Source organism: Notolepis coatsorum (assembly GCF_963971535.1).
Source record: "Notolepis coatsorum genome assembly, chromosome: 4".
Classification (NCBI taxonomy): Eukaryota; Metazoa; Chordata; class Actinopteri; order Aulopiformes; family Paralepididae; genus Notolepis; species Notolepis coatsorum.
The window spans coordinates 76033778-76056461 of NC_140168.1; the positions used below are offsets into that span (position 1 = coordinate 76033778).

General features: G+C 42.3%; 1 protein-coding gene across 1 annotated transcript in view; it reads right to left on the bottom strand.

Moving 5' to 3' along the window:
• The window catches only part of mrpl3 (mitochondrial ribosomal protein L3), a 44846-nt gene extending 22359 nt beyond the window's left edge, over window positions 1-22487 (bottom strand). Inside the window, exons 1-4 of the mRNA XM_084313508.1 lie at window positions 22281-22487; window positions 11235-11416; window positions 10573-10664; window positions 6178-6276 (exon numbers count right to left, since the gene is read on the bottom strand). Of these exons, the coding sequence (XP_084169634.1) occupies window positions 6178-6276; window positions 10573-10664; window positions 11235-11416; window positions 22281-22357 (450 nt within the window). The 5' untranslated portion in view covers window positions 22358-22487. The remainder of the gene's footprint in view (window positions 1-6177; window positions 6277-10572; window positions 10665-11234; window positions 11417-22280) is intronic.
• Window positions 22488-22684: the final 197 nt, after the last annotated feature.

Genomic DNA, 22684 nt, shown 5'->3' on the forward strand with positions numbered 1-22684 from the left:
TTAGTCTACACAGGTCATATTTCAAATAATCAAAATCTTACTTCATTCATCTTAAACATTCTTGATTTGGGGGATTGGTAGTTCCCATGAAATCTGAAGTTGTTCAAACGACAACAGCGATCCACCTTGAATTAAATCACACAGCCGAGTGAAACCTTGTTGGATGCGTCACAGTCACGAAAGGGGCTACTTAATTAATTAATCCAACCCACTTTATTTATAGAGCACATTTAAAAACAACAAAGTTTACGAAAGTGCTGTACAAGTCCCACAACATAAGATAAAAAAAAAGAAAAAAAAATAAATTTTTTTTTTCTTTTCTCGAAGCTTCGAATTAAAATCGAAGCTCGGCCCCGAAGCTTCGATTGCCAAAAAAAGCTTTGAAGGTCAGCCCTACAGTACATTGCCTTTAGTGAGTGGATCAAACCTGTGAGCCACCTGCATTATGTTCCCAGCATTCATTCCGTGTCCTGCTTGTGTAGAATAATATGATAACAAAAAGTATTTATTGATGCCCCTCCTTCCCCATTTTCCTCAGTTTGCTTTTGTGCACAAATGTTCTTTTGCGTTATGCGTTTGTATAGTACTATGCATGTTTGGAATATGTGTTAAATGTCCAGTCTGTAAAATACAACAAAAAATATAATAATAAAAATATATAATTTATTGTATTCATTATTTTTTTAATTAAATATAAAATATGGAAGCAATGATGAGTATGAATGGTTCATGATGGAAATGAAAACATTTCACTGTCAAAGTCACATCAATACACAAACTATGACAGCACCTGTCAGGTCTGTAAGCCTATATTCTGAAGAGGAAAGTACAACAGAGAAACTTGGCAGGCAATGAGTGCGGATGACTGTATCTTTAGAGAGCAGACATTTCAGACTGCAGATATTTTACATTGATAAATACTGTATGTTTTTGACGAGAGACCCATATAGTATTAAATGCAATCAGTACAACTGTGGTATAATCTTCCTGGAATTTTACTTTTTAAATCGACATTTTACAATATTACTGTACATTTGACTGTATATTACTGTATATTTTTGGCTGTATATTTTAGAATGTATATACATATCTTTTTATTATTATTATATTTTTATTCTTATTTGTGATTTTAGATTTTTGACTACCTAAATGTTTACTGCGAGTGATCTGTGGTGCTGAATTTTCCTCAGGATCAATAAAGTACTTCTATTCTATTCCATCAAATACAAAATGAAAGACAACCAAATTGTAAAATTTACTCCATAAATATCTAATGATCTGCAGTGCTAGACTCCCAGATTCTTCTTTAATGGTTTTGGGGGGGGGGGGGGGGGGGGCTTCCAAGCAGGCTCAAAATAATGACCAGATATGGAGCTAGGAAGCTTCCCGAAAAGCCAGGAACACAGATGGCTGTAGATACAGTTGTAGCCAACGTGGCTTTTAACTAGTGTTCTTCCTCGGGCAGCCTTCACGGAGCTTCGTTTTCTAGGTTCTCTCTTAATAATATTGTTCCCACGATAACACAGACAGAGCATCCTCTTTTTGCAGCCACGGGTATACAACTGCAGATTAGTGCCATTCTTACGTATAACAAGCACGCTACTGCGCAGACCCATGGTGCTACCTATATGGTGCTACCTATAGAGAGCATCCTGGCATGTAACATCACCTCCTGAGCATAGATCATGAGCATATCTACATGATGGGGCGGATTAGAGGCTGGGGTGGTGGAGGGAGTTTTACTAACGCCATGCTGCAGCAGCAGAGTGCAGTGCAATAGATAATCATAACTAACGCCATGCTGCAGAGTGCAGAGTGCAGTAGATAATCATGAGTAAGGTCATGCTGCAGCAGCAGAGTGCAGTAGATAATCATGAGTAAGGTCATGCTGCAGCTGCAGAGTGCAGTAGATAATCATGAGTAAGGCCATGCTGCAGCTGCAGAGTGCAGTAGATAATCATGAGTAAGGCCATGCTGCAGCTGCAGAGTGCAGTAGATAATCATGAGTAAGGCCATGCTGCAGCAGCAGAGTGCAGTAGATAATCATGAGTAAGGCCATGCTGCAGCTGCAGAGTGCAGTAGATAATCATGAGTAAGGCCATGCTGCAGCTGCAGAGTGCAGTAGATAATCATGAGTAAGGCCATGCTGCAGCAGCAGAGTGCAGTAGATAATCATGAGTAAGGCCATGCTGCAGCAGCAGAGCGCAGAGCAGTAGATAATCATGAGTAAGGCCATGCTGCAGCAGCAGAGTGCAGAGCAGTAGATAATCATGAGTAAGGCCATGCTGCAGCAGCAGAGTGCAGAGCAGTAGATAATCATGAGTAAGGCCATGCTGCAGCAGCAGAGTGCAGTGCAGTAGATAATCATGAGTAAGGCCATGCTGCAGCAGCAGAGTGCAGTAGATAATCATGAGTAAGGCCATGCTGCAGCAGCAGAGTGCAGTAGATAATCATGAGTAAGGCCATGCTGCAGCAGCAGAGTGCAGTAGATAATCATGAGTAAGGCCATGCTGCAGCAGCAGAGTGCAGTAGATAATCATGAGTAAGGCCATGCTGCAGCAGCAGAGTGCAGTAGATAATCATGAGTAAGGCCATGCTGCAGCAGCAGAGTGCAGTGAAGTAGATAATCATGAGTAAGGTCATGCTGCAGCAGCAGATTGCAGTAGATAATCATGAGTAAGGCCATGCTGCAGCTGCAGAGTGCAGAGCAGTAGATAATCATGAGTAAGGTCATGCTGCAGCAGCAGAGTGCAGTAGATAATCATGAGTAAGGCCATGCTGCAGCAGCAGAGTGCAGTAGATAATCATGAGTAAGGCCATGCTGCAGCAGCAGAGTGCAGTGCAGTAGATAATCATGAGTAAGGTCATGCTGCAGCTGCAGAGTGCAGTGCAGTAGATAATCATGAGTAAGGTCATGCTGCAGCAGCAGAGTGCAGTGCAGTAGATAATCATGAGTAAAGGCCCTCCCATAGTCGAGCAGACTGTACACAGAGCAGACTCCGCGGAGGTCCGTGCGGACTCTTTGAGCTTTTGATCTCAGCGGACGTCCGCGCGTCAGAAAATAGGAGCTTCGCACTTTGCACTCTGCTGTGGGTCTGCTTTGACTCCCTTTGAGTCCGCGCGGACCTCCGCGGAGTTGCTCTGTGTACAGTCTGCTCGACTATGGGAGGGCCTTAAGGCCATGCTGCAGCAGCAGAGTGCAGTGCAGTAGATAATCATGAGTAAGGCCATGCTGCAGCAGCACAGTGCAGTGCAGTAGATAATCATGAGTAAGGTCCTGCTGCAGCAGCACAGTGCAGTGCAGTAGATAGAATCAGGACCATCAGCACACTGGAAGAGGAAGCGCTGTAGTCCATGTTAACACTTTCAGTGCCAGCCATGCGGTGCCCCGGAACCCTGTTGCGTGCCACCACCCACTTCAATGACAGAGCTCTCATATTTGCGAACGCATAAACTATATGTGTCTAATATGGCCGTCGCTTATCAATGACTTGTTTGCAGTCAACATTGTCGAAACGGATTTAAAAAAATAATAATAATCTGTTCATTTCCGTTTTATACCATTTTGAAACACACATTCTCCACTGTTCTGGTGGTGGGCAATGACTTCGATCGTCTCCGGTTACTTGTCTGACAAGTAAAATGTGGAAGCAGGACTTTTTTTTCTCCATGCGTTTCATTCAATCCAATGGGGTGCAGTACCATCCGGAGAGACGATAGGGGGCGGTATTTTCCCTGTTCGAGTTCAGACAGATCCCCACTGGTAACGTGAGGCTAGATTGATGAAAAATGAATGGAAATGGAAATCGATAATAAAAAAAATAACGATTAAAAACGAGATCTCTCGTCGGCTGGCAAACGGTTGGCATGAACTAATGAGAAATCTTGTCGTTGGCACTGAAAGTGTTAAGAAGCCCACTGTCCCACACCTTCAACTACACCTCCTGTCCCTGTTGTTTAATATTGTTTTATAAATCGTATAACAAGGTTGTGTTGTTGTTGTCATTAATATAGGCCTATTCTTCATAACGACTGCAGGACCATGGAAATAGACTAGTTTGAGCCTCATGTAGTGCTAAATGGTCAGAGATATTGTTTGACGTGACGATTTAAAGTGGTAAAGACCAAAAGGAAGACCCTGCGCGGTGAGCCAACTCTGGGTTCACCTTTTCTGATTCTCTTTTAACTTTACTGCTGCTTTGTTTGATACACATACGTCGTCTCAAGACTTAGTCCTGCATGTATCATCAAATGCGCATGTCGGTCTGAAATGTATGTGTGCCATTATTACTATCAACTGTAATAATAATTGTGGAATATTACTATAATGAGCTGTATGTGTTATACCAAGCATCTCACTGTAATGTGCCTGTACTTTATTCGTGACAATAAACTACTACTACTACTACTTTCAAAGTGTCTAGGCCCGTCATAAATTGCCACAAGCATGAAGAATTAGATTAGCTTAGAGTCAAATGTATTGTTATCATACAGCACGAGTACAGTAGGTGCAAATGTAACAGTAAAGTGCAATAGTAGGGATGTCCGATATTATCGGCCGACCGATATTATCGGCCGATATCGGCAGTAAAATGTGATATCGGAAAATATCGGTATCGGTAAAAAAAAAAAAAAAAAAAAAATCTCTTTTTTTTTTTTTTTTTTTAACCTTTATTTACCCAGGCAAGCAAGTAAAAACCAATTCTTATTTTATTTATTGTCAAAAGTATGCATTTTGGTTTAATTCAACAACAAGAGATATGTAATGTTAATTTTTACTTTTTTAATTATCATATTTTGCACAGATAATGCTTACATTTAGAAAGCCTTTTGAATGCATCCAGTGAAATTATTAGTTACCTGAAATTATTCCGTTTTTTTGGGGGGAAACCCTGCATATATCGGTATCGGTTGATATCGGTATCGGTATCGGTATCGAAATTAAGAGTTGGACAATATCGGAATATCGGTATCGGTAAAAAAGCCAATATCGAGCATCCCTATGCAATAGTAATATATAATGTACAGGTGATTCAACTGGGTATAAAATATATAAATTAGTACTACTGAGTAATAGTGCTAATCAGATGTACGAGTTGTAATATTAATATGTACAGTGATACAGGTATAAAGACACTCTGGTAGTAGTCATACTAGCCAGCAGTGTAACTATTACCACGAAGTGAGAGGAAATGCCATGAGTCTGAGCAGCATCTGGACTTGTTTCATGTGTGTCCATAAATGTTGCTAAAAATGTACATTTCAACTGTGCTAATTAATATAGACCCATATTCATGAGGCATCTAAAGAATACTGGTTTTTATAGTTACTGGTCCAGCCACATGACAGATTGTTATTCCAACACAATATATTTATTAGAGGCTCCTCTATGATCACGGTGTTCCGTTCATTCATTGGTAGGTTTGTTTGTTCAGGCCTACGTGTCATGCACGCATGCGTGTGTTCAAATGACGAGAATTGAATCTCAAACCCAGCCTTCTTTTCTCGATTCCTCCGATCACAACGTGATTCAATCAATCAATTTCCCACATTCCCTCTTGGTGTGGATCGGTGATGTTCATTTAGAGATAAACCCTAAGGAATATACCATTGCCAAAATCACTCCTAATCACTAATTTCTGAACGGACATTTATGAAATTTGGACATGTACTACATAAGACTTCAGGCTATGGATCTCGGGAGTTGTTTAAGCATCGAGCCATTCTGGGAAAATACTACTTCTGGTATACTACTAACCACAAAAAAGGTTTTTCTACAACTCAAGTTCAGACCTATGTTACTCTATTTCATTAGCACTAAAGGTGAGTTTTCAAAAGAGACCAGGCTCATGCACGTGGTAAAAGTATAAAGTATAGTACGTATTTTGGTTTGCAAAAAAAGTATGCAGTCCTCAAAAATGAAAACTAAAATGGCCAATTTGGGGCCGCCTGTTAAGAGGCTATTGCCACTTGCATGTTACAGATTGAGCTGCATTCTAGTGTTCAGTATTTCATGCATTTGACAATAAGCCAGTAGCCTTCCAGTTACCATCTTAGTGGAAGGGATTTCCTTTTGCAGTGCATCAAGCCTGAGAACAGCAGCAAATGAAGGCATGAAACGGGTTCTACAGGCTACTGTTGGGATTGTACACGCGTATCGTAGAGAACGATTCTTACATAGAAGGCGGATGAGTTTTTCCCTCCGACGATCAGGGCAGCGGTGTTGCCGTCGTGGTCCTCTTTGGACAGGTGCTTCAACACATGGCAGTCCTGGACCTGGAGGACAGAGAGAGGTCTGTGTAAACAGGTGCTTCAACACATGGCAGTCCTGGACCTGCAGGACAGAGAGAGGTCCGTGTAAACAGGTGCTTCAACACATGGCAGTCCTGGACCTGCAGGACAGAGAGAGGTCTGTGTAAACAGGTGCTTCAACACATGGCAGTCCTGGACCTAGAGGACAGAGAGAGGTCCGTGTAAACAGGTGCTTCAACACATGGCAGTCCTGGACCTGGAGGACAGAGAGAGGTCTGTGTAAACAGGTGCTTCAACACATGGCAGTCCTGGACCTGGAGGACAGAGAGAGGTCCGTGTAAACAGGTGCTTCAACACATGGCAGTCCTGGACCTGGAGGACAGAGAGAGGTCCGTGTAAACAGGTGCTTCAACACATGGCAGTCCTGGACCTGGAGGACAGAGAGAGGTCCGTGTAAACAGGTGCTTAAACACATGGCAGTCCTGGACCTGCAGGACAGAGAGAGGTCTGTGTAAACAGGTGCTTCAACACATGGCAGTCCTGGACCTGCAGGACAGAGAGAGGTCTGTGTAAACAGGTGCTTCAACACATGGCAGTCCTGGACCTGCAGGACAGAGAGAGGTCTGTGTAAACAGGTGCTTCAACACATGGCAGTCCTGGACCTGGAGGACAGAGAGAGGTCTGTGTAAACAGGTGCTTCAACACATGGCAGTCCTGGACCTGGAGGACAGAGAGAGGTCTGTGTAAACAGGTGCTTCAACACATGGCAGTCCTGGACCTGCAGGACAGAGAGAGGTCCGTGTAAACAGGTGCTTCAACACATGGCAGTCCTGGACCTGGAGGACAGAGAGAGGTCTGTGTAAACAGGTGCTTCAACACATGGCAGTCCTGGACCTGGAGGACAGAGAGAGGTCTGTGTAAACAGGTGCTTCAACACATGGCAGTCCTGGACCTGGAGGACAGAGAGAGGTCTGTGTAAACAGGTGCTTCAACACATGGCAGTCCTGGACCTGGAGGACAGAGAGAGGTCTGTGTAAACAGGTGCTTCAACACATGGCAGTCCTGGACCTGGAGGACAGAGAGAGGTCTGTGTAAACAGGTGCTTCAACACATGGCAGTCCTGGACCTGGAGGACAGAGAGAGGTCTGTGTAAACAGGTGCTTCAACACATGGCAGTCCTGGACCTGGAGGACAGAGAGAGGTCTGTGTAAAGAGGTGCTTCAACACATGGCAGTCCTGGACCTGGAGGACAGAGAGAGGTCTGTGTAAACAGGTGCGTCACCTCCAGGAGCTCTTATAGAGAAGATGTTCGCTTAACTGTCTTCACCTCCAGGAGCTTTTATAGAGAAACAGTTAGCTTCACTGTCTTCACCTACGGGAGCCCTTATATAGAGAAGATGTCACCATCAATAGTCTAATAAACAGCGGCCTTGCAGTAATCACAAATCTCTGTCGGGCAGCAGCACAGCGTGCAGAAGCAGTTTCACTTCCGGTATGGCAATTTTGTCTACAAAATAAAAGCGTGAAAAAGAATAAAAGTTTTAAAAAAAATTGCTGAATACCTACAACACTGAACAGCACAGGAAGTCCTTCATTCCAACAGCCATCAGACTATACAATGCATCACTGTGCCTCACTGAGCACACAGTGACAGTACAAACTCTGGTAATCTTCCTGGACTTTTTACTGTTACATCGACACTTAACACATTGGGTGCCATGCAGTATGCCCATCTTTACCACTCTCTGCTAGTGCTGTCTGTAAGCCTATGGAGTGGCTCACCTTCTTTGCAGGGCTATAACTTTTTAAATATTATAGCTATATCGACATTACTATGGCCCATTCAACATCGGGTATCCATCGTTCCGGATGTGGGAACGTTATATTTTTCCATTCATACATTGTCGTGTTAGTACCGTCGAGAATATAAGTATGTTTTTAGACTGTATAGCAGTAATTCCTAGAACGCACGCTATAGGCCCCGACGCGCATTATACATTATCGATTGCTGTTTCGTCCCTATACACGCTATATTAAAAATGTGAAATGCATATGATCGCTATACATTATGCTCCATCATGCATGAAGGAAAGGGGGGGGGGGTCGTTTATGATTCCTTGATTGTCACTAACGGCTTTCTTTAGTAAGACACCATACGTTGATCGGACAGATTGCAATGAAATAAATGGACAATCGAGCTGGAAATAACGTTAGATTCCTCTTACCTCTGGCCGATGCGTCTGGAGAAAAAAGTTTCCAATAATTTGACGTCGATCTGCTAGATCCATTTTCCGTTTGTATGACGCAATAAACGGCGAAAGCATATTGATTATTGCGTCTTGAAAGCGATCCAATGCACTCGAGGGGTGTATATTGATCCACGTAACAAGATATCTCTGGCGGAGCTTTTTCCCCGATGCACCGAGCGCCACTTCCGATTTAGAGTAGAGTGTAACTCGCCCAAAATCCACCAGGCGGCGGTATTGAGGCGTTGCAATATCAGACAGGGTCCAGCTGGCTCCCGGAGGCTTCCTGGATGAAGTATGAATGCCAATAGCAAATAAAAGAAATAACGATCATAACAACAAGTTTACTCGTTGTTGGCACTCAGCGCATGGCGGCCAATAACAATTAATGTGTTAAAAAGATGTTCCTACATTTATTACTGTACATTACTGTATATTTGTGGCTGTATATTTTAGAATGTATATACACATTTTAGAATGTATATCCCAGACTGTATTTTTATTCGTATTTGTGATTTTAACTACCGGTACCTAAATATTTATTGTGAGTGATCTGTAGTGCTGAAAGTACTTCTATTCTATCATTTTGAATAGTTGAATATTTGAATAACTGTGCCAAAACAGAACATCACTTAAAAGATGTGCAACACCAGCAGTGTCACTCATTCATTCATTCATGTCAGTCAGTCAGTCAGTCAGTCAGTCAGTCAGTCAGTCAGTCAGTGTTGGCACTGTGTAAAACCAGTTAAATCCACACAAAACAATGCTTGACCTCTGGAACTCTCTCCCTACTCACATCAGGAACTCAGATTAACTCCCCTCCTTCAAAAGAAAGCATGCAAACACACCTTTTCAAGTGTTATTCAACTTATCTTATTTGTTTTTTATTGTTTCAAATGTCTTTTTTCCTGTGCTTTTGTTTTTCAATGTACTGTATTCTTAATTCTTCTTTTTTTATATAAAGTCTTGAAAAACGCTTCTTAAATAAAATACATTATCTTTTTGTGTTGTTGATATTATTATTATGATTATCATTACTATTATTATGACTACGAATAACTTAATACTAAACACTACATGGGCTGTTAATGAACAATGACTGACAAAAGTCCAGGAGTGGTTAACCTTGTGTGGGTGACAAAACTAGTCAACTGACTGTGGTCCGTCCTTCGGATGAGACGCTAAAACCGAAGTCCTGACTGAATTTGGTCGTTAAAGAACGCAGGACGCTTATCGTAAGGAGTAGGGGGTTCCTCAATGTTCCTGACCAAATTCCCAATCAGGTCTCTGACATCAAGGCCACCTAATGATCCCTTCCCCTTAATTGGCTTATATCAATCCCTGTCTCCTGAGCCGTTCAACCATTGTGTAGTGTGATGTGTGCCGGGTGTCAGTGTATGGCAGCCATTGAGCCTGCATAGCCCAAGGTTGAGTGCTACCAGTGGTGGTGAAGGAGGCCATTTCCACCTTACATTGTGGGGAGCGCTTTGAGTCTGAGAAAGGCGCTATATAAATGTAATGAATTATTATTATTGGTCAACACCAGCAGTTACTGGAGCTGCTGACCTATAGGGAACCGATGGACTCTGTGTGACTGAATGATGGAGCCGCTGCCCGTCTGCATGCAGCGTTAGTCACGGAGCTCAATGATTCAATTACAGATTGAATCCCTCCTCGCCAGACGTTTGCTGTGAGGGGAGTTCTGACTGAAAACACATCAGAGCCTCTCTCGATAGTGAATCATAAGCCTGCTGGTGAAAATCAACCCTGCTCCATATCATCAATTTCCATCCTTTTCGCACTCGCCCCGGAACATTCCAATTTATTCGATTAGCGCTTTGATCAGTCAGTCATTACTTTATTTTTTCTTAATTTTTTTTATAATCTTTTTTTTTACAGACCGCTTATGAGCTTCATTGCTCTTGAGGTTTTATAGCCTTGACACTGCAGCAAAGCATAATTATTTACGAGACTAAATGAAACGCACAAGTCAAATGAGAGATGAGATGAGGGAATTACGAGTCTAATGAGAGGGACTTGTGTGTGTGTGTGTGTGTGTCGCTCTCTTTATTACCTGTAGCATTGTCACAACATGTCTCTCCCCTGCTTTCGTCCAGACAGGAGCCATCCCCAACTTCACCGCGATCAACCCTACTCTACGACTACCTGGAAGAGGGAGAGAGAGAGCGAGAAAGAGTCAACAGAGAGAACATTTTACTCATAATGCATGCAAGCACACACACCACACAGGCCACATTTGCAGATATTGCATTGACTGACATTCATTCCCTAGTCCCAAACCTAGTCTGAATCACAGGATATAGACGGTGGGTACAAGCACACCATAGGCTGACTATTTCAGTCAGAATTCTCCTCCCCTTCCGCTATCTGCAACACTATTTTGGCTGGATCCTGGGCTTAGCGCCGCCCAGGAGGATTGCAATTGGTTTAAAAGAAATACAAAATAAGCCAGAGTGTTTTCTTCCCATATAGCGGAATGATAATAGGTTCAGCCAGACCTCTCTCCAGTGCTGGAACAGCGCTAATGAAGTGTAAGGTAGTGTGGAGAGAGGTCTGGCTACACAAGACTAACCCTAACCTAACCTTAACCACTGACTAACCAGCGCTTTCGGAGGCAGTGCTTTTGTCCCCAATACTACAAGCGGTCCCCAATCTGCTAGTCTTTAGCCTGACATGTGTCCCCAATTTGAATCTCTCACACGCATGCACCCCTACCTTCTGTCCAGTCATGTCTGGGCCAGGGCTCATCTTTCAGTGGGTTTAGCTTGCTGTCCATCAGTGCCTTGTACTCCCCAGTCAGGCTCCTGTTCATGAACTCCTTGTTCTCCTCCGTGAGGTGTTCATCATACCCGGTGGACGTCTTCACCGTTCGAACACGACCCAGCGCCTGGACGGGACTGCAGACGGAGAGAGAGGATCACACTCGTCTAAATATGGGTTTTATCGCTCTGAAGAAGACGCTGTTTTGTGTTAAAACTTTAGTCATTCTTGTACCCAATGAAGAAAACTAAAAGATGATCCGTGCGCTCCGGTAACCTGCTCTCCTCTTCGATTCTCCAGTCTTACTGTGAGAAGCACTGGACCTTCATCCCTAACCAAGTAGAATCTATATGCCGTCAAACAGCGGTCTCTAGGCAAAAGAGCCCCACTTGGTACTGCACTTTTTTGTTTTGGTCTGACGTGTGGGTTGAAGTTTAGTAACATATTATACTATGAATTTCTCCCGGCCTCTCTTGGTAAAGCCCGAGGTGTGGGTTGAAGTTTAGTAACATATTATACTATGAATTTCTCCCAGCCTCTCTTGGTAAAAGCCTTAAGTGTGGCCAGCAGTAGCAACCCCTCTCTCCCCCACCAGGGATTTTCAAACAAGATGGCACTGACTCGCAACTGAGGGGTGGTCCGGAAGGGAACGTTTTTACAATAAAGAAAGCCATTTAACGTTGAATATGAAAACACACATCACTTGCTTCTATGCATGCACGCACGCACGCACGCACGCACACACAGACTACAGAGAGTGGCCCGTTCAGCTGAGTGCACAATTGGAGGTGGGCTTCCCACTCTCCAGGACGTTTATAACAAGCGTTGCAGGGCCAAGGCTAAGAGAATAATCAAAGACTCTAGTCACCCAACCAACTGCCTCTTTGAACTGCTGCGGTCAGGCAAGCGCTACCGGAGTCTCATGGCCAGTACAGAGAGACTCAGAAGGAGCTTCTATCCCCAGGCCATCAGGATGCTCAATGACAATGACACTATGTAACAACACATCATACACTGCACACACATCCACATGTACACACTCACTTTAAACAAACACTCACCTTACCACTCACTTTATTACACTATTATTAAAGAGATTTGCACAACATTCATACCTCATTTGCACCCTACGTCCTACCCCAAGTTTTGTACCTCTGCATTATACCTCACTGTTACTCAGTATTGTATATTGTTATTGTACATGTATATTGAGTTTACCTACTTTTTACTGCTTAATTTTTTCTTACTTTCTCTTTACTGTATGTAGCACACTCTCAGGGGCTCATAAGAAACAAGCATTTCATTATAAAGTATCCTGTATTTTGTTCTGACAAATAAAAACAAACTTGAACTTGAACACACACACACACACAGTGGAACAAAGGGGCGACAGTGGCTTGGGAGGTAGAGCAGTCGTCTGGCAATCCGGAGGTTCCCGGTTCGATTCCCGCTCCTCCCGGGCAGCGTGTCGATGTGTCCTTGAGCAAGACACTTAACCCCCAATTGCTCCCGATGAGCAGGTTGGCACCTTGCATGGTTGCCTCCGCCGTCGGTGTGTGAATGAATGTGTGAGTGAATGGGTAAAATGTGAGTAACAAATTGTAAAGCGCTTTAGATAAAAGTGATATATAAAAAAGCAGCCATTTAGCATTTACAAAAGGAACAGAGGACTGAGCAATCACGTATTCTGGCCCCAACTGTATTTTATTTTTTAAAACCACATGGAGGCGCTGGCGTGTCATCGCACTGCACGTTGTTTAGGGAAAGCCCTGCCCACTGAAAGCCACCGCACAAAGCGCATTACCATCTTGTCATCTTTTGCCTAGAGGCCCCACAAAAGTGCCTCAGACACTCCTTTCTTTCTACTGAACATCAAAGGGAGGTTTGTAATGACGTCAACGCTATATAATGAAGTACAAGGGTCCTCAGTCCACCTGTACATCTCTGCTAACTATATGATGCTGCAGCTATTAACGCCATTACTGCCCGTCTTTTAGCAATAAACAAATGGATGAGCAATTATTTAAAATTAAAAAGTAGGACAAAACTGAAATCCTACTAGTCGGCCCTATAAGAAAAAGAGAAATGCTACTGAATAATATGGGGAAACTTGCTCCTTGGATTAAACCTAAAAGTCTTGGGTGTTATCATAGACCCTAACCATAGTCCCCACATCAACAAGGTGAGAAAAATATCATTCTTCCACCTTAGAAACATAGCTAAAGTACGACCATTTATAAATCAAAAGAACGCTGAAAAACTGATCCATGCCTTGATTTCAAGCCGATTTGACTACTGTAATGCAAATACTTCAGCTCATTCAAAACTCTGCAGCTAGGCTATTAAATAGAACCAAGAGGAGAGAGCACATTAGTTCAGGGGTGTAACGATGCATCGATTAATCGAAATGCATCGATTCTAATGTGACGATTCAACTGCATCGATTTGAAAATAATGTGACGATTCAACTGCATCGATTTGAAAATGTTCGATTATAATCTAAAATATTTTTTTTTTATTTTTTTTATTATTGTTTTTATTGACCTATAGTCCATTAATGCTGAGTGAATCAGTTCCCCCAGCCACATTTGTGTATTCAAATTATTTTGGGGAATTAACTGATCGAAAATTTATCAAATCGAAGTCAAATGAAGAGATTTCATGATGCATTGAATCGTTGCCTGAATAATCGTAATCGAAAATTAATTGTTGTGAGGTCGCATCGTTACACCCCTAGTGTTAGTTCAAGTTCAAGTATGTTTATTAGTTGTCATAGTAAAATACAGAATTCTTTTCCATGAAATGCTTTTTTCTGTATGAGCTCCTGGGAGTGGGCTGTCATTGAGCATCCTAATGGCCTTGGGATAGAAGCTCCTTCTGAGTCTCTCTGTACTGGCCATGAGACTCCGGTATCGCTTGCCTGACCGCAGCAGTTCAAAGAGGCAGTTGTTTGGGTGACTAGAGTCTTTGATTATTCTCTTAGCCTTAGTTAGCTGGGGGACCATGATGTAAACAAGACGAAAGTCTTTCTCTGGTCTGCATCCCCTTAACAATTGTGTGTATTGAATGGTAAATGGCTGCTTTTTTATATAGCGCTTTTATCCAAAGCGCTTTACAATTTGTTACTCACATTTTACCCGTTCACTCACGCATTCACTCACACATTCACACACCGATGGTGGAGGCAACCATGCAAGGTGCCAACCTGCTCATCGGGAGCAATTAGGGGTTAAGTGTCTTGCTCAAGGACACATCGACACGCTGCCCGGGAGGAGCGGGAATCGAACCGGGAACCTCCGGATTGCCAGACGACTGCTCTACCTCCTGAGCCACTGTCGCCCCGAAGTTGAGTTGAGTCGTACTGTATTGTACCCATTCTGTAATACAATTTTCAATCAATCAATCAAAGCTACTCTGCACTGGCTTCCGGTAACATTTAGAATTGATTTTAAGGTCCTACTCATATACAAAGCCCTAAATGGAACAGGACCAAGCTACATTGCCAATTCTCTTGTCAACTATGTGCCCCCAAGAACACTATGATCATCTACTGGTTTATTGAAGGTTCCTGGCAACAGCCAAGAGAAAGTCATGGATGCAGTCTTTGCTAATTACGCACCAAAACTATGGAACTTTACCTATTGACATTAGGGAGGCTAGCTCACTAAATATTTTTTAATAAGATCAGATAGAAGATAAAATCGTATCTCTTCACTGTAGCCTTTTAATGCATTGTCACTTTGACATGCATCCACACTGTGATTAGTGTATTGTAATTGAGAACTATTTGATTGTTTATGTTGCTATTCTTATGCTATTTCTGCTCCAATCTTGAAGACTGTCTAGGTTTTAAACTGTGTGTGGGTATATCTAGAGCCATATGAAATCCGCGTTCACGGAATCGCGGACGGAATCGCGGAATTGACCAATAAAAATGGAATCAACTGCAAAACGTGGAATATTGCAGAATTTGGCCTAATCTGGACTGAAATTCCGTTTTTGGGTGGAACGCTTGGTGCACACGCGACCGGGGAGGCGGACGCTAGAGCGGGTTACACACAACACAGCCGCGGTGCTCAAGCGTCTGGCTGCTTGTGTTAACATAGTCAAGAAGCTAATAAATTCCCCAATAAGCCCTCAATTCAGAGCAGAGCAGTATCCTAATGACTTTTATGCCTCCGGCGATAAGGTGTTTTGCTAATTCTGTCAACGTTCCGTGGACTGGAGCCACAAAAACACTTGCGACACTATTTTGTGGTTTAAATAGCTATAACGTTAGGACATGATCGCTTCTTGCTAAATCTAGTACACCCATCCATTTGTTTAATGCAAACGAGTCATTATACACTGCCTTTTATAATCTAAATAAACTTAAATAGCTATGAAACGTTACAGTACATAGGACTATAGATGGAAATGATAGCTTCTTGCTAAATCTAGTGCACTCATCCATTTGTTTAATGCAAACGAGTCATTATACACTGCCCTTTATAATCGAAATAAACTTAAATAGCTATGAAACGTTTTACAGTACATAGGACTATAGATGGAAATGATAGCTTCTTGCTAAATCTGTTGCAATCCATTTGTTTAATGCAAACGATTGTCATTATACACTGTCCTTTATAAACGAAATAAACTAAACTAAAGGTGCCTAAATTATGCATTACTATATTTCATCACAATAAAATAGATATAGCTAGGCTACTGACATTGTGATAATGTCAGTAGTAGCTAGCTGTATCTATTGTTTACACTTGAAATGTGTATTTTTATTTTGTCACAATATTATTTGAAAAGTATTGTGTAAAATGTAACTGTATTTCTGAGTTGCAGCACTTAAAAACATTAAATGGACTGTTATATCATATTCAATTGTAGACATTTATTCATTCCCACTTATTAGACACTATTTCTGATGGTAAAATGAGCATAAAAAGCAAAATACAGAATTCTGAAATATTAAAACGGAAAAAACGGAATTTGGGAAAAAATAAAATGGAATTTGGAAAATAATAAAACGGATTTCATATGGCTCTAGGTATATCAAACAGGGAAGAAAGACTGTCAGGTTTTAAACTGTGTGAATATTTGCTGTAACGCACCTTGAGCTACAATTCATGTATGAAAGGTGATTATTATTTATTATTATTATTATAATTATTTTATTATTACCGGTAAGCAGTGATGGGAATAACGGCACTATAAGTAACTTCGTTACTAACGGCGTTCGTTTTTTCAGTAACGAGTAATCTAACGGATTACTCTTCCAATCTTAATAACGTCGTTACCGTTACTACAAAAAAATGCGGCGCGTTACTATGAATGAACCTGTTTCTTTCATCAGACATATCTCTGCGCCGAGAGGCAATAATAATGTTCTTCCTTGTTTAGTGGACAGTGCGCGAGCCAAGCATACATGCTGACGATTGGCTGAGGTTGAATACAATGTCATGGTAAGCCAATCAGAGGTGGAGGTGGGCGGGTGTCTAAAGCATCCAGAGTCTGACACACAGCGCGACAAGACAAGCGATCACTGATCAGTCAGCATGAGACCGCGGTCCGTGTAGTGTACGTTTTGAGCTCAAAAACGAATCCAACGAACAACACAATGTCAACATGAGACCGCGGGTCCTTGAGCGTTTTGTGTTCAGTGTTCACTCTTTGCAGCGCAGGGCACTGAGTGGCTATACTGCAGTGCTGACAGCCTTATCAACAGTGCTGCACTTCCTGGTTTAATAGCACAGGCTTCAGCTGCTCAGAGATATATATATATCTGATTGATTGATTGATTGAATTGATTGAAAAGTTTATTAACAGATTGCAGAATGGGTACAGTACAGTACATCTCAATACATACAATTGTTAAGGGGATGCAGACCAGAGAAAGACTTTCGTCTTGTTTCCACCAGGGTCCCCCATTTTCAATTCATCATAACATATATGACATACATGACATACAGATAGACAGTACTGCTACATCTATACATTTATGACATATCAGATTTGCAAATACAGTACTGTTTGTGATACAAAAGTGTCCAGAAAAGGAGTGTATATACATTTGGCGTAGAAACTGTACATTGGAGGAGGTTGGTGGGGTGGGGTTGGGTGGGTTGGGTGAGGGCTGTACATTGGAGGTGGGGGGGGGGGGGGGGGTTGGGTAGGGGACACACACACATTTTACACTGTACATTGGAATATTGACAAAGCCTTACTTGGTCATTTACTGTACAACTAGGTTAGGACATTTGTAGGGGCCAGTTTCGAATTGCAGTCTCACGTAGGTGTTTTTTGAGAGTGTTTTTGAAGGTGGGTAGTGATTCACATTCCTTTACAGCTTTAGGCAGGGCGTTCCACATTGATGTGGCATAATTGCGAAACGTGTTTAGTCCCTTGTTTGAGCCGAATCTGGGTTTTACATGATTTGTGGAGCTCCCTCTGGTGTTGTGATCGTGGTATTCACTGACCTTTGGGAAGTATTTTGACATGTACATGGGTACCTTGGTCGCGTAGTGTATCTTGTAGACCAGGCCCATTGCAAGTTGCTGTACTCTGTCGTCTACTCTAAGCCATCCTAGGTTGTCAAAGTGGGCAGGGGTGAGGTGGGTTCTAGGAGTCAGGTCAAGTAGTAGTCTGACTAGCTTGTTTTGAGATGTTTGTAATTTGTTTTTTAGTGCCTTTGAGGTGCTTTGGTACCATGAGGTGCAAGCATAGTCGTAGTACCCTTGAATGAGTGCTCCTGCTAGAGTCTTCAGGGTATTCTTGTTTACCAGAGAGGAGATCCGGTACAAGAATCGCGTTCGTTGGTTGACTTTTTTTATTACATTGGATGCCATTTTGTCACAGGAAAGATTAGCCTCTAGGATGGAACCCAGGTAGGTAATTTCATCTTTCCTTGTGATAATATTGTCACCCACTGTAACCGAGAAGCCGTCGGTCTTGCTGAGTTTGTTATTTGAGCCGAAGAGAATGGACTCTGTTTTGCCCATGTGTAATGATAGTTTGTTGTCGGCGAGCCATATGCAGATTTTGCCTAGTTCCGAGCTGAGGGCTTTTTCAACCTGTAACTTGTTCTTGTCAGAGACCAGCAGGGCTGAGTCGTCCGCAAACAGGAACAAGTTGCAGTCACAAGCTGACGACATGTCATTTGCATAAATTAGGAATAGTAGCGGTCCTAGTATGCTTCCTTGTGGAACACCACAGCTCACTGTGAGGGGGGGGGATAGGGTACCGTTTACTTCCACCATCTGTTCCCTCCCCTCCAGGTAGGATTGTATCCAGCTCACTGATAAACTATCAAAACCAATTGCTTTTAGCTTGTCAATCAGAATGGTGTGATTGACAGTGTCGAAGGCCTTTTGTAGGTCCAGCATGACCATGCCGCAGTATTTGCCCGCGTCCACCTCTTGTTTGATGTGGTCGTTCAAGTAGAGAAGGCATGTGTCAGTGGAGTGGGATGTTCTGAAGCCAGATTGGAATTCGTAGATTAGATTTTTTTCCGCGAGGTACTTTTCGATCTGTTCGTATACTATTTTTTCCATGACTTTCGAGATGGATGTAAGGATAGAAACAGGGCGGTAGTTACCCGGGTCTAATTTGCTGCCCTTTTTGTGCAGGGGTGTTACTCTCGCAATTTTGAAGTCCTTGGGGACGTGTCCCTGTTTTATGGAGAGGTTTATTATGTGTGTGATGACTGGGGTGATGGCTGCTGCTGAGTCTCTGAGGAATTTGGAGGGGATGTTGTCATGGCCAGTGGCCTTGTTTGGTTGGAGGGCGCTCAGTTTTTTGAGTACCTCATCTGTAGTTACTATTTCCAGTTTGAAGTAGTCTTTGTGGACGCCTAGGTTCATGTAGTATGCTACTATGTGTTCTACCCCATACTGCCCTGAGTGGGAGGGTAGTTTGTTTACCAGTGTTGTGGCTATGTTTGTGAAGAAAGTGTTTAAGTAATTGGCTACATCCAGCTTGTCTGTGATGAGCGTGTTGTCCGTCTTTATGTTTATGTTTGAGAACCTGGTTTTGAGTTTTTTACTGCAGCCTAGTTGATTGTTGAGTAATTTCCAAAGTTCACGTGGTTTATTTTTGTTTTCCTCGGTTTTGTCATTGATGAAATTTTTTTTAGCAGTTTTGATCATGGAGTTTACGTCATTTCTTAGTCTGTTTCTTTCTAGTTTGAGTTCAGTCACGTGGTCTTGGAGTTCACTGCTCGTGCTTTTGGTAAGCTTTGACTGACTTTTACGAAACTCAGAGCATTTTTTGTCTCTGGCTTTCATAGCGGTCAGTATTTCAGTGTGCATCCATGGCTCAGCGCGATTTTTTACCCTGGTGGTTCTTAGGGGGGCCATTTTGTTTAGTATTGATGAAAATTTGGTTTTGAAGCCAAGCCAAGTTTCTTCAACCAGTGTACCATTGAGTTCATCTGACCAGTCCAGACTCTCCAGTTCAAGGTTAAAGGCCTCGCTAGAGTAGGTTTTGAGGTCTCTAGATGTGACTGTTTTGTGACAGCCAGCCTTTAGTTTTAGCTTTTTGCGGGTACAGAATATCATGTAATGATCACTTAACCCGCATGCTATAACCCCTTTACTGGAGATCTTGGACTTGTCAGAGGTCAGTATGAGGTCAATGGTAGTCTGAGTTGATTCACATATCCTTGTGGGTTGGGTGATTAGTTGGCTGAGGCCGTGCAGATCACAAAACCTATTGAAGGATTTGAAGACGGGTGCATTTTTTTGTTGCATATCCGTGTTCCAATCCCCAATAAGAATTTTTTCCGCATCCTCAGCTCCAGCTAAGCACACATCCAAAGTATCATAAAAGCCAGTTTGATCTGGCGGTCTGTATATTGTGCCGACTAGAACAGATTTTGCCCTTTCAAATAAAATTTCCACCCATACGGTTTCAATTGCCTCATGATGAAGGTCAGTACGGGTAATGAATTTGGTGTCCTTATGTATGTACATACAAACACCACCTCCATACTGGTTTCTGTCATTACGGACTATAGTATAGTTCTCTATTTCTATTTCAGGGTCTGTTACAGATGGATCAAGTTTAGTTTCAGTAAAGCAAATTATGTCTACCTTACCGCTCATAAACAGGTTTCTTAATTCGTCCAGCTTATGCTTAATGCTGTTTACATTAAGGTGAAAGATGTGTAGTCCGTTTTTATTAGCTGTGTTATTGATGTCTTCGAGTTCCAGGTAATGGTCTTCTGGTGCTGCTGTGGGGGAGGGAGGGGGGGGGCTTTGTTGTTGTCTCCGTGAGGACTGTGTGTTGGTGTGTGGGGAGGGGGAGTCCTTTGTCCTTTCTTTTCTGGCGGCAACCTTTTGTTCTCCTGGGCTGGTAAACATAGCCAGCCTGGCTAGGTTGGCTAGTTTATCAGGCGATTTGTCCGTGGGGTTGCCGGTTGGGGGGGCTTTGTTGACGTGGGTGGGAAGGGGGGAGGGGGGGGTCGGGACCCGCGCCGTGCTGGTACAACAAAGGACTCGGTCCAGAGTCCTTTGTTCCTGGATGTTTTCGCCGTTAGCTCCGCTGGCTAGCCGGCTATCGGGCGTCGTGATGTTTAAATCCTGCGTCGGGATGGTCGTCATGGTTTGCCTGTATGTCATGCATGTCTTAAATGTAATGATTAGATTAGTTTAGATGATTCGATTAGATTCTTATATCTGTATGTTGTGTATGTCATTGATTGATTGATTGAAAAGTTTATTAACAGATTGCAGAATGGGTACAGTACAGTACAGCTCAATACATACAATTGTTAAGGGGATGCAGACCAGAGAAAGACTTTCGTCATAAATGTCATGAATTGAAAATGGGGGACCCTGATGTAAACAAGACGAAACTCTCTCTGGTCTGCATCCCCTTAACAATTGTGTGTATTGAGCCGTACTGTATTGTACCCATTCTGAAATCTGTTAATTAAAATGTTCAATCAATCAGTATATATTTGTTATTTATTTTTGGTATAGTGCTTAACAAGCATAATTTAATGTTGCACAGTTGTGGCCTGTTGAGGGGCAATACATATCAAAAGTTCCTAAACATCTATTCTGTTTGTATTTGTATGATCCACTATATAAACATAGTAATTATTATATCTACATAGCCTACACATGGCATTTGATTGGAGGCTAGTCTCACTTTGTCCCACAGCAACATTAAAATAGTTTAGATTTGTGTATGTTGTTTATGTAAAAAAAAAAACTTGAAAGTAACGCAATAGTTACTTTCTGAAGTAACTAGTTACTTTTATAATTTGTAACTGAGTAAGTAATTTAGTTAATTTTTGGAAGAAGTAACTAGTAACTGTAACTAGTTACTTTTTTAAAGTAACTTGCCCAACACTGCCGGTAAGAGATCATGCCATGCCTGCAGTGCCAGTACGGCACAGTGGCACAGCTGACCGGCCGGCCACAGTTAATTCAATAACAATCGCCCGTTATTTAATGACAATCGTGAATCACCTGTTGTTTTCCTACTAATAATGTCTGCGATTAAATGCTGTGAATACAAGCTCATACGTGTTATTGTCAAGAGATTAGAGATGTTAAGAGTTTTATCCACAGACAAAAACAACAATTTTTTTTCTCAGTCAACTAACTGAAATGTCGAGTTAGTTGCATTTTTGCAGCACGTCAAATGTATATACTCTCTTTTCTGGACTCTTTTTGTATCACAAACAGTACTGTATTTGTAAATCTGGTATGTCATAAATGTATAGATGTAGCAGTACTGTCTATCTGTAAGTCGTGTATGTCATATGTTGTGATGAATTGAAAATGGGGGACCCTGATGTAAACAAGACGAAAGCCTTTCTCTGGTCTGCATGATCCCCTTAACAATTGTATGTATTGAGCCGTAATTAATAAAGTGTTCAATCAATCAATCATTCATTCATTCATTCATCAATCAGTGCAGTATCCAAATACACGGCGGAAGTAGGTGACTGTAGCAGCTACTGTAACGCCAGCTAACCTAGCTACCAAACTAACTCACCTGTCAGCTGCTGCTCCAGTTCGAGCAGCGATAGAGGCGCATCGATGAAAAACAAACCGACACGTCCACGCCGCCATATCGTTATCTATGTACACAGACTAATAGGTATAAAAACATAAATATGACACGTCTATAAATATCATTATATCGCATCTACAGCAGTCCCACGCCTCGCCGTCATCATCATACTTGTCCTGTTGTGGAAAGTCACCCTGAGGACTTCCGGTGCGTGAAGAAAATAATTCCGGTAGTGCTTATATGACAAAGGTTCCGCATTAACCAACCAGGAAGCATGCCCCCAACCCCAACCAGGAGCCAATTTTGTTAACTCTGCACATAACGCTACGCATTTTCAGCTTATGTATTACAATATAGTCATATATCGTGTTTACATTATTATATAA